Here is a 13,844-nt window from a genome sequence, read left to right on the forward strand (position 1 = left end):
TATACAATCATGTATACATGAACCCGGATCATGATCGCACAAAAATTAAACACAAGGATATGGCATACAGTTCATAAAACATCAAAATCCGTACCTTTGTAATTGGACTGATGAACTGCATATGCCTGAAAATTAGGAAATAGACATGTAAATATTTCCTCTAATTGTCAAAGATAAGGTCAGAGTTCTATTACCCAACCCAGAAACATAAAATGGTGAACCTCGTGTAAATCTTGACAAAAAACTCAAAAACCGACATGTTTGACTCAAAAATGACCTTTAAGATGACCTTGAGGGTTGACCTTGACCTCGAATCATGAAAATAACATCATAATTGGATTCCTCGACCTCGAAAACCCCTGAAAAGTGGTATCATACATGATTCCAACCCTTTTGGTTATTTAACTGATTTTCCTCTAATCCGGGTGGCGGCCATTTAGTATTTCGCCAATATGGGGCCCCCGGGGGGGGGGGGCGCCCGTGTTGGCGCCCTTCAAAAATCGAAAGAGTATGGCATGGGCAACATCTGGGCCAAATTTGGTGCTTTTGGAAGAATTTGAAGCAAACGGCCCCAAAATATCCCGAAGGCCCTGACTATTCATGGATTCTCAATATTTATCTGTTTAAAATTTAAATCATTCCAAATCATTCACTCCTGCTGCCGAATTATGGAAAAATGAAGGAATGTATTTGAAAGAGGTCGGTTCTCCTCAACAGGTGAACAAGGTAGGTGGGGTGAGGTTGAATGTTCACCTTTATATCTACCTTCAACGACAAACTGAAACTGTCTTTGTGTCGGTTTCGGAGAATCACTTCCAATCGATTGCTCAGGAATAGTTGGACATCCGTTCTGGAACATTCCTTCCTGTGGTGTGGAAGTTGTTCGGGACTAAATTAACCTGATGTCACGAGGCAGTGGCTCCGTACGCGTGACAGGTGTAACCCGGTGTCGTGGATGTTGGCACCTGGATGCTCCCTACGAAGGGTAGAACATGGTAGCTCGGTAGGTAGTCTGCTCGTCATTCCGCTACGTACTCTGGGTTCGATCCTCGGTCTTCTCCTCCACGAGGTCGGTTCTTCCTCCTGTGCGGTGGCAGCGGGTGGTGCTGCATCATGGAGCACGCCGTCCTTCGGACGCGGATTTAAAGCCGGCTATTCTGCCTACCTTCAGGTTGCACTTGCAGATACACGTTAAGATGCCACGTCTTCTTTCGAAAGTGGCAGACCATTGTACGCCGGGTGCCTGGCAAAATGATATTCCAAATTCTCTTTCTAATCAGCACCAGGTGTGGAAAGGTGGGACGAGGCAGGTACGATGGCCCAAACGACCTTCATTGTCTGGACGTTGCGTTCGCGCATTGCTGGATGACGTCACGTGGTTGCTGAAGGAGACCATGAGTGGGGGATTCCCGGGGGTCCACGAACGCTTGACTACTGTAGGGTACACGAATGAATACCGACGAACATAACTCAACACTACTGTAATGAACCATACACACCAGGTATACCTGTGTCCACCTCTGTCCATTAAGTACGTACGCACTTTCTTAACAGAGTTTACTTGCGGTCGTTTCTTTGTGTGACGACCTTTTCTGCTTACGTCATCAAAGCGACCCCTTGTGTCTGCGTTAACGCAATGTTGTCTGTGCGTGAACCTTTGATACTCTTTGTGACGTTTAGAGTTTCGTACAAACGTCTGTTTTCCATCGGGAGCTTCTCCTTGCCTTTGTATTTTCTCAGGAACCCTCACATCGTCCATGTTTTATAGTTTAATATTCTTTATTTATACCTATTCGAAAGTCTGTAAAGTTAGGTACTTCTATTTATTAATCAGCCGTTAGTTTTATAGTCATTTCTGGCCTGGGAGGAGGATGGCCTCCAGGTATCTACACTCTACCTTGGGTTCGGATTTCGAGGCAACTACAAACCGCCATCCTGGTGTTTCACAGGCAGCGCCAGTTGGAAAGACGTTAAAAGTCGGAAGAGCCGCCGGTGAGCACTGGTCGTCGAAGGTGAACGTCAAAGATCCCACTGTGTCTTTCACCACGAGTAGGCGAGTTATCGCCGGCATCCTGAACAAACTTGGAATTACTAACTGCACAATCGAAGTAGCTGGTCCGTGCTGGTCCGTGGAGGACTTGCGTGTTGTATTATTAGTAGTAGTGGTAGTATGTTATCAGTAGTAGTAGTAGTAATAGTATTAGTAGTTGTAGTAGTAGTAATACCTGTGAAACACCACTACTTAGACTAGTAGTGGTTGTAGTAGTCGCGGTAATAGTAGTAGTTGTAGACTAGTACTAGTATTCGTAGTAATAGTGGTAGTATTAGACGAGGAGTAGTAGTGGTTGTAATAGTAGTAGTAAAATTAGTCGTAGTAGTAGTAGGGGTTGTCGTAGTTGTAGAATAGTATTAGTACTAGTAGCAGTACTGGTGGTAGTAGTAGTGGTAATAGTGATAGTAGTAGTAGTCGTGGTAGTAGTAGTAGTCGTGATAATAGTAGTGGTAGTAGTAGAAGTCGTGGTAGTAGTAGTGGTAGAAGTTGTAGTAGTAGTTGTGGTAATAGTAGTAGTCGTGGTAGTAGTAGTAGTCGTGGTAATAGTCATGGTAATAGTAGTAGTAGTAGTAGTAGTTATGGTGGTAGTAGTAGTAGTAGTAGTAGTAGTAGTCATGGTAGTAGTAGTAGTAGTAGTAGTAGTAGTAGTCATGGTAATAGTAGTAGTAGTAGTAGTCGTGGTAATAGTAGTAGTCGTAGTAGTAGTCGTGGTAATAGTAGTAGTAGTAGTAGTTATGGTGGTAGTAGTAGTAGTAGTAGTAGTCATGGTAGTAGTAGTAGTAGTAGTAGTCATGGTAGTAGTAGTAGTAGTAGTAGTAGTAGTAGTAGTAGTCATGGTAATAGTAGTAGTAGTAGTAATAGTCGTGGTAGTAGTAGCAGTAGTAGTAGTGGTAGTCATGGTAATAGTAGTAGTAGTCGCAGTTGTAGTGGTATAATATTGTAATTTCTCCCATTTATTTGTATACTTTCCTCGATGATATACCTTATGTATTAGACTCGTAGTCTAATAGTAATACATAAGGTATATCATCGGGGTAATATACAAATCATCGGGGAAAGTATGCAAATTGTGAATATACCATTCAGGTAGTCGCGTCTAATTGTATCGTTGGCAGGTTCACGTTAACCTGGTGTTAAATTAGCAGAATCTTTATTTTCATCCCATTGGTCAAGGTCGCTTGTTGATGTGAGCTTTTGTAAATGCACATGACCTTTGCACCCTTTTGGGGGGTGCCATTGTAACTGTATATACACTACCGTGATATATATGCGTTCGCGCTGCCGTCTGTGCCCCTCTCCGCGATGCGGAGCCCTTTCCCCCCGTGAGTAAATCTCCCTTTTTATGTGCGACATCGCAGAGTCGAACTTCAAAAGGCAAAACCAGTAAAATATGCTTTTAGTGAGAAAGTCTTTGTCTCGCGTGTCCAGCAGCACGCAGCCCGTGCACGCCACGTGTCCGTCCGTCCCGTTTCGATGCGCCCGTCGGACAATTGATGAATTTTTTAAACTCGTCTCGGAGTTCATAGCACGTGTTCCCCGTGCGCCATTGATATCCCCGATATTCATCAAATACGTTCAAAGCGAAGAGATCGACCTACGGGGACGGAGAGGAAAACGTCCAAAGAAGGTGAAACGAAGAGAAGGGGACACGGGGAGGTGCCACGTGCGCGGAAATCGGGCGGGAAAACGAGGACACAGATGAGAGACTAAAGAAACATCTTTATCCATTGGTCAAAGGTCAAACATCACGCTGGGCAGAGGCTCCAAAAATCCTTCACTTTGTTTCCCCCCCAATCCCGACCCGGCCGCCCAACTTAACCTCCCCAATTCCCCCTCCCTCTCCCTCTCTCTCCCTCTCGAGACACACGAAGCCCCCACTCGGAAGGGTCCTTCGCGCCATGAGGGAACTCCCCACACCTCTCGCTTTCTTACTATCTCGAACAGTTTCCTCCGTTCTCCATCCTTTTGTCTTCATTTGTCATTGTCTTTAACCATCTGTACACCTCTTGGTCTGCTGTCTACGTTCATTGTACTTGCGGCTGTCGGTCTGTCTGTCTATTTTTTTTTGTGTCTAGCCCTCTTTCACAATAATATACCCTTATGGGTAGTTGTCCGCGGTTGAAGCCATAATAAGCGTAGTTCTCCCACCTCCCAAATCCATGACTTTTCTTTCCTTCCTGCTCCAAATCTATAAACTTTATTTCCGCAAATGAGTTCATTAAGGACAAAACGCTTGTTCGTGATCGAGTTAAGATAACCTTTCATACTCCACCTGATCAAAGGTATCCTGGATCGTGTTTCTGTTCTGAACTTGTGTTTGTCCTCTGTCTCTGACTGTCCTGCTCTCTTGGACCTCCTCTTATCGTCATGGACAAGGACTAGCTTCCCTATCCAAGGTTCCAAGGTACCTATTGATATTTATTTTTTCTTTTTCCTTTCTTGTTGAATACCTGTACGTTTTACCTTCCCACATGAACAGGTATTAACACATTCTGTCAATACGAACCACGCTGTCCTTGTATGTTCAACAGACGCTATTTCATTATTGTCTGCATATCGTAATAACATGGTTATGGTCGGCGTGTGATCCTCGGAATATTATTTCTCAGACAATTATTTATCTTTTATTCATTGCAGTAAAAATGGACCAGGTAGAAATCCGGGTACAATCTGAAATGTATGCTTTAAAATTTCCTACATACAGTATATATCGATATATCTAATATATAAAGAAGAAAGTTTGTTTGTTCGATCGTTTATGTATTTGGATCCTGCAGGAACTAATGCGACCAAACTTTGCACGGACTCCTCTTTCATCCAGAGGAAGGTCCTGGACTATGTTTGGATGAAACAAAAATTGATCACAGATAAAACCGGATAATTGGCCGTTAGGCCTCGATCGGGTCTTGTGCTTATACACTGCCTGAATTTTTCCCGGAGTGATCGAGTAATATGAATTGTGAAGATCGTATGTTGAGATTGTACTTGTTTGTTGTCAACATAAATTTAATTATTATCGTGTTTCCAAGTGCAACGGTTATTTAAAAGATTACTTTACACAGGTTTATTATAACACCTTCGTGTTCAGGCCTCAAGTGAGCATGTTCCTTTTACACTGCCTTGCTTTTTCCTGGGAGTGATTGGGTAATGTTTTGTGAAGATCGTATGTTGAGGTTGCAGTGATTTTTGTTGTATTTAAAAAATAAAATAAATAAAAACAAGTGAAAGCAATCCATGCACATATTTAAATACATATTTCTTTGAATTTTCTTCAGCTGGTATATATATATATATATATATATATATATATATATATATATATATATATATATATATATATATATATATTTATATACTTATATATTTATATTTATATACATATATATATATATTTATATACTTATATATTTATATTTATATACTTATATATTTATATTTATATACTTATATATTTATATTTATATACTTATATATTTATATTTATTTACTTATATATTTATATTTATATACTTATATATTTATATTTATTTACTTATATATTTATATTTATATACTTATATATTTATATTTATATACTTATATATTTATATTTATATACTTATATATTTATATTTATATACTTATATATTTATATTTATATACTTATATATTTATATTTATATACTTATATATTTATATTTATATACTTATATATTTATATTTATATACTTATATATTTATATTTATATACTTATATATTTATATTTATATACTTATATATTTATATTTATATACTTATATATTTATATTTATATACTTATATATTTATATTTATATACTTATATATTTATATTTATATACTTATATATTTATATTTATATACTTATATATTTATATTTATATACTTATATATTTATATTTATATACTTATATATTTATATTTATATACTTATATATTTATATTTATATACTTATATATTTATATTTATATACTTATATATTTATATTTATATACTTATATATTTATATTTATATACTTATATATTTATATTTATATACTTATATATTTATATTTATATACTTATATATTTATATTTATATACTTATATATTTATATTTATATACTTATATATTTATATTTATATACTTATATATTTATATTTATATACTTATATATTTATATTTATATACTTATATATTTATATTTATATACTTATATATTTATATTTATATACTTATATATTTATATTTATATACTTATATATTTATATTTATATACTTATATATTTATATTTATATACTTATATATTTATATTTATATACTTATATATTTATATTTATATACTTATATATTTAAATTTATATATATTTATACTGTATAAACACACCTGTTTGATTGAGATTTTAACAAACTCAGAGGTGAAGTACAAAACTTATTTATCTTCCGTTTATGGACTTCTTGTATAGTAGTAAAGGCGCATTAATCCCCTCTTGTATCAGTTACATCTCATAACAATTGTAATAATTGTGCGCAGAATATGTTGCAAAGATTGTTGTAAATTATTTGTAAAGCCCGATAAGGAATAATTACCGTTTACCCTTATTTCAAATCAAAACATAATTACATGCTGAAACTTTAACTTCAAGGAGTGAAATTATTTCCCTCAAATGTAAAACAGTTGTTGTATGAGTCTTTTTATTGCTTCCGATCTACTGGTGCCACGAGACTAATGCAAGACGTGTGTACTCGGACAAGTATCTGTTTGAGTTGTCCGCCTTGCGTACGTTCAGCGTTGTAGTGTTCATATCCCGTGCCTTCGCTTGTCTACCACATGTGGACATCGATACGCCTCTTCACCAAGTGCACTGCTATGTTTGCCATATTGTGGTATAATATACATGTAGTAACGTGTTTATGATGTGTATAAATTATATAGCTTATATTCTTGGAACGCATTACATTATGTTGTATTGTTTCAGTGTATTGTTATGCCACAATAATTGATATTTCTATCTTGTCGCATCCCATAAATACTGTCGCAAACAATTATAACTGTCAATTGATTAAATGATGCAATCCGAAATGTAAACCAGTTATGCTGGATCAGAGTTGTTCACAATACATGAAACTTTCTACCTCTTCATTGTTATCGTTTTGTTCCCCATGAAACGTCTCGAATTCTAAATGTTATTACAATTCGTTTGATGATGGATTCATGCCAATATTTTTTGATGTAGCTACTTATCAATCACATCTTAATTTGATAAAACATTCTGTATGTATGTGTGTGTGTATATACACATATGTGTATACCAGGAGAAATAGTATAAACTCCACACTGTGACTGTGAGAAATAATAGTAAGGCGCCTCATTTGTAAACAGTACATGTATAACTAGAATAAATTAAATGAGTTACGGACACAACTTCAGGACAATCTTTGTTGGCGACAAGCTTTCGGCCCAATTGACCTTCTTCTTGGTCTTCCTCAACGAGAGTGGGCATACCCAAGAAGGTCAATTGGGCCGAAAGCTTGTCGCCAACAAAGATTGTCCTGAAGTTGTGTCCGTAACTCATTTAATTTTTCTGGATATATATATATATATATAATACACCACTGACTGACTTACTGCATACATACACACACATATATATATATATATATATATATTGTTACTATAATACAATGAGTATTTAATAATAAGTTTTCGGAACGATATTCTCACACTACTCCAACACCCATCGATGTTTTATTCAATTTTTTTACACACCAAGGTTTTAGTTTATTTCTCCATATCTATGTATATAGGCTTCGATTAGTATTGATTAGGCTACATATATCGGCTACGAAAAAGTTGCTTTTGAAGGTATAAAAAATGTATTTTAAAACTTTGTCGTATTTTGAACAACAAAACGTTCCCGGAACGACGTTACAATTGAATGTCCCGCGGAAGTTGTTCGCTTGTTCTGCTCCAAAGTGTCAAAGGCCCATGAAGCGCATTCTGCGGACACTGTGATCAAATGATTGATATTGTATCAATAACCACACAAATAACGAACAGTTTGATTTTAAGAATAACTTTTAACAGCTTGTTCTCCGGCGATCAAGCATTCTTAGTAAATACGGAATATAACAAACCAATAATGGTGGGACGTGATTGGGGGCTGATCGATAAATATGTGGCCTAACATTATGGTATGATTTATTTTTCTTGTTGTTGTTTATTTAGCTATTTGTGCTTCTCTTTTAATACAGTACAACAGTTTAAAATTAATTATTTTCATACAATTATACCTTTCCTATTTTTCCTACTTCAACTTTAAGCAACAAACTTAACGATCACCACATTGCGTCCGTCCTTCGGGAATGTTAAGCCGGTTGTCCTTTTAACAGTTTATGGACTACTTCCTTCGATTATGGGTCATTTGGGAGTGCAGCTCAAACTTTGATTATGTTTATCCGTGAAGAAAGTATGACGTAAAAGTGGAGATGAACACGGGGGAAAAAAAACACCATGAAACGTTAATCACATAACATGATGCAAACAAAAACAATTATTTACCATAAAACACGAACCAACAGAAAACAATTAACAGAATAATGTAGTTTTGAGTGAAGCTTTATTTTGGGCGATGCAGGATACCCCAATGAACAGACCACTGTGTGCCGGTGCCTTGGATTTACTGTAATCTGCTTCACATATATAAGAGCTAAAAACAAATGTATGAATAGATGGTGTCTAAGAAATTTTGTATACAAGATAATATCTATTATGTACGTGGTAAATTGTTTATTTCTGAGTTGTGCGAACATAATCGAACAAACAAAGGTTGTTCCCATTGTGATTGTTTAGTGAACGTATTAAAAGTTATTTAAAGTTTATGAGACTTTTTTGTTTTTAGCCTGTATAAGAAAATTCGTACATTGTGTACACCATTCGATATACCAGTGCTTCTCAAACTGGGGGTATTCCCCCCTTGTGGGGCGCGAGGCGGGTAGGGGGGGGGGGGGTTGGGGGCATGGTCATGTGAAAAAAAAATCATTTCTAATGTCGAATTTGGCTTAAATATTCAAAAATTGATGAATTAAGCTCGATATATTTCTGTATATGTATAGAATTTGTAATTCTGTATGTAATTTTTATGATAATTATGACGTCATAGGTCAGGTGGTACAGGTGCTATCTTGGGGAAAAAAACCGAAAACTTTGCACCTCGAAATCTCCAAAACCGCTCCATGGCAAACATTGAAACGTGTCTCATTGTCAAGTACTCCCCATGGGGAACAACATATATGTTCGTGATTATGTCATCGGTGCCTTCATTATGACGTCATAATTAGACAAGTGGAACGCTTGATCCGATCAGTTTGAAATTTCTTGAGCATAACCTACACAAATATTGTATGGGAGAATTAAATTGATGACGTCATTGGTCACGTGGTTCGGCGGCCATATGGCATTGAACATAAATCTACGTCATCAATAAACCACACAAACACAGCAGCTAATAAACACCACACAAAATACACCACAAAAACACGTCCTGGTGAGGATCTGCAATCTCTGATTTGCTCTTTCTTGTTGTAATTTTGCAACAGATTTTATTTGCTTACATATCTGTTGTGCATTCAAAAGTCATTCGGTTTACTACCGGTATACAAGTGTTGATTGCAATATATATATACAGTATATACATACATACACACACACACACACACACACACACACACACACACACACACACACACACACACACACACATGCATGCACACACACACACACACAATATTTACATACTGACATAATTTTTTGTACAATCTAACAAAAAATAAATATGGAGATTATTTCAAGGACTCGGAATTCCAACGTTCCTGTTTCATGGCGGCAACATTTCTGGCGAACGTACGAGGTGAAAGTCCTTCTGACTTGTGAACCCAAAAGGAACCGATGGTTCACATGTTATTGATTGATATATATATATATATATATATATATATATATATATATATATATATATATATATATATATATATATACATATTGTCACGCGAATGCCATCGGTTAATACTGTGGGCTCGTGGATGGCCAAACGAACTTTAATGGAGGCGACGATCAATTACGGATTTTGACTATGCAAGCACGGGAGCAAGAAGGAAGGGGAAGAAGCGGCGAGCTCTTACCTGTAGCGATCTCACCGGCAGCTCCGATCCTGTAGGGAATGAACTCAAAACGGACAAGGGGGTAAAATGTACAAAAATAATCGATTTATTATGCGGAACCCGAGAAAAATGAAACGCGCCGACAAATAATATAAAAAAATTTTTTTGTTTTTGTATACAAGATCGAGGCTCGTGAAAGAGCTAACATTAATCGCACAAAAGGTCAAACCGACACATAAAACACAAAATAAGGGGAGCAGTAGACAAGATGGGGATAGAGGGGGACGGACACAAACACAACATTTGAGAGCAAGGACATCGAGAGAACTGTGGGAGGGAGAGGGCTTGGGGGGAGGTGGGAGAGGTATAAAACATATGGACACTGCAAGGACTTCCAGGAAAGAAGTTGGAATTTCAAAAAAGTGTATCTGGGGTAAAAATTAGCGGGGGTAGAAAAGAATAGTTCCTAGAATGGTTCCTAAACCGGGATCCCGCACACCTCACTTCAACAACAGCACAGGGGAAGGAATTAAATAAAATAATCGTCGTGTTGTGTTCTGTGGTGCGTCTTATCTGTCTGGGTGTGTGATGTCGGTCAGGCTCCGTCCGGCTCCGATGTTGGCAAGAAGCAGGCCTCCGTCTGCCTCATTCACGCTTTGCTTGGCCCCGAGCCACCCGCTCGCCCCGGTCTCATCTGCTCAGCGTCACGCCTCGCTCGCCCGCTCATTGGTCGCACGCGAGGTCCCGTTTGCTCGTAGCAACAAGCCTCGCTCGTACGCTCGCACCAGGAGAATCGACGGCGTTCCAACGTCTGTCGTCATGCAGGCAAATTTGCAGATGGCACAGGAAGAAAAACCAAATGGAACGAAAAGCAAGGGCAGGAGGAAGGTCTGGGAAGGGCAGGAAACCAAAGTGAGAGAGAGATCGATCAATTGCCGGCGAGCAAGTCGTCTTGTCCTTGCCATGTCTAATGTCAGCTTCCTCCCTCTACCAACCAGTCCTCATTTCTTTATGGTCTTTCTCGCCTTCTGACGTCACCGGCCCTTGCCCTCTAATCAGCGACCTGCTTCTAAGTAGTGGTTTTGCGCCTTCCGCACTGATTGGCCGAATGTTCGCACCTTTTGCATTGATTGGCCGAGGTGTCAACGGTCAGTGGCCAATCAGTGTGCCGCTCCTTCCACCTTCCTTTCACCAATCAGTGGCCAGCTTCTTACCCCAACCAATCACACATTCTCCTGGGCGTGGCTATTGCTTGTTGGTTCTTCCAAAGTCATTGTGGTGGCGGGGAATTATTTAATGTGTGGTGCACTAATGTCTGTGGCCTATCTAATGTCTATGGGATGTATTGCCATAAGGGACACTGGGATGCTCACCGAGGGAACGGCACACAAGGGAATTTTACCCATAATCCCTGAACTAATTAGCATGCCCCGCCCCCGCATGGCGGGGATGAAGATATAAGCTTAATCCGACATTCGGGCTACAGAACTTATTACATCTAGATTCCCTATCACGACAGTCGAGCACCTAACAATGCACATCTACCTGGGTCTAGATATTCCTCTACCCCTAATTCATAACAATATTTTTACCTAATGGTCTCGTATTCATCAATGTGTGTACTGTCCCTCGGATCCACGTTAAAATGGTGTCCCGTCTGACGAATTTAGTTGGTGAACGTTAAAGATCTCACGGTGCCCTTCGTGAGGAGCAGGCGAGTTATCGCTGGCATCATGAACAGATTACAAATCCCTGTCCTGACAAATCGAGCCAAGAAACTGCTTCGGCTGCTCCGATGCTCTGTATACGTCATGGTTCAAGATCTGATCTGAACTAATGCTCGACAAGATTCTCTGGGTATGGAATAAAATAGCTGAGTGAGGGAGGGTGTGAGTGAGTGAGTGTTTGAGTGTGTGTGTGTGTGTGTGTGTGAGTGTGTGAGTGAGTGAGTGTTTGAGTGTGTGTGTGAGTGAGTGTGTGTATGTGTGTGTGAGAGAGTGTGTGTGTGTGAATGTGTGAGTGAGTGAGTGTGTGAGTGTGTGCATCCATGGCAGAACGATGAAGAGGAAGCACACTTAGCTCTGAGCTGCGTCGTCTGGGTTCGATTCCCGACTCAACTATAAACTGTCCGATTTGTTTTTCCCATGCAGAGCGACGCATCAAAAAGGATGATAAATAATAATTAAAATATTTTTTAAAGTTTTTTTTTTAAAACACCAATTGTCATTAAGCCGGGTGTCTCATGTGCTCGTATTAGTTGTATGTTAAACATCCCACAGCCTCTATTGCGAGTAGGCAAGTCATCACAGGCATCATCAATAAATTACAAATTAAAGCCAAAAAGGATCAACTTCAGTCTTGTAAGACCCGAGGATGTGTTCAGTTACCAAGCTTCTTGTAGAGTGCTCGCCAATCGGCTTAAGCACTCAATAAGCACTCTATTCAAAACTGTTGATAAGGAACGGCTAGCTTGGCAAGCGCTAGCTAGTTGCTTGGTAACTGAACATACCCCTACCCCCACACATGACCAATACCTAACTTCAGTAACCCCCCTATTACTCACAACCCCCCCCCCCCCCCCAAAACCACTTTCAGCACCTCCTCTATCCTTTCATCCTCCTTTCTTATTTCAATTTGAAATATTTTATTTTATTTAGGCTCCGCCCACTCCCCTATAATGACACGTGACATGTGACATGGCAGGGCCACGTGACATGGCAGAGTCTGAGAGCACAACGAAAGCAGAAAACGCTGGAGGTGTCGAGGAACCTGCGCCTGTGGAGGTGAGTCATACACATTCTCCTTCTCAATTTGACATTATTGCCCCAAGTCATTAAGAACGGAATTTGCTGCATTTACCTTTGACGTCATTTTGCACTTATTTGCCATCGTCCTGTACGTTAATGGTGAATGTTTTTTTTTTCATCTTTCTCAATTTGACTCGTAGCTTAGCCACAAGGACTTCTTGAACCTTGATCTGTGCCACAGTCTGCACCTGGCAGTGTTAGCAGGTTGAACAGAACTTTTTCTGTGCACAAAGTGAGTTTGAATTCTGGTAATTTCACCAGAAGAGGGTAGCTGGTGGACCGTGTGCACCCTGCAGAAACCCCTGGGGTGTGGAAGGGTGGACAAAAAAAACACAAAAAAGCAGAGGGTACAAGGCCAATAGGGGGGCGGTGGAAAAAAGAGAGACCACCGACCTGTCTGCAATGTGAAAGTGGCAGGCCCAGAGACTCTGCTTCATTGCGGGAGATTCCAATGATCTTCAACATGTTTGTTTCCATGGCATCTAGCTGAGAACGTTGTGAAGCAAGGGCACCAGCCCAGAGGGGAGAGCGGTATTCCATCAATCTGCAGATGAAGGAGTTCAGGTGTGCCAAGGAAGGACATTGTACGATAGACAATGCCCAGTCAGCGACTGTCTTTGTTAGCCAACTTTGAAATGTGGTTTTCTCAAGAAATCATGACTAATAGTGAGACCCAGGAGTTTGAATGACTGAACTTCTTCAAGAGGAATGTTAAGAAAGTGGATAGGAGAGTTTGCCAGACAGTCCTTTCAGAGAGACAGTGAGATTATAAGATTTGTCAGGATTGAAAGACATATTCCAAGTGTTTGAGCAGCTTGTGATTCTATCAAGGTCTAAAGAGAGA

The 13,844-nt window shown here is 39.0% G+C and overlaps 1 protein-coding gene across 1 annotated transcript in view; it reads left to right on the plus strand.

Annotated features, from left to right (window-relative positions):
- The first annotated feature begins 3,929 nt into the window (after positions 1 to 3,929).
- The window catches only part of LOC137432161 (uncharacterized), a 54,414-nt gene continuing 44,499 nt past the window's right edge, over positions 3,930 to 13,844 (plus strand). The window contains exons 1-2 of the mRNA XM_068123871.2: positions 3,930 to 4,457; positions 12,897 to 12,976. Coding sequence (XP_067979972.2) covers positions 12,908 to 12,976 — 69 coding nt within the window. The 5' untranslated portion in view covers positions 3,930 to 4,457; positions 12,897 to 12,907. The remainder of the gene's footprint in view (positions 4,458 to 12,896; positions 12,977 to 13,844) is intronic.

Source organism: Myxine glutinosa, chromosome 8 (genome assembly GCF_964187855.1).
Source record: "Myxine glutinosa chromosome 8, kmMyxGlut1.1, whole genome shotgun sequence".
Classification (NCBI taxonomy): domain Eukaryota; kingdom Metazoa; phylum Chordata; class Myxini; order Myxiniformes; family Myxinidae; genus Myxine; species Myxine glutinosa.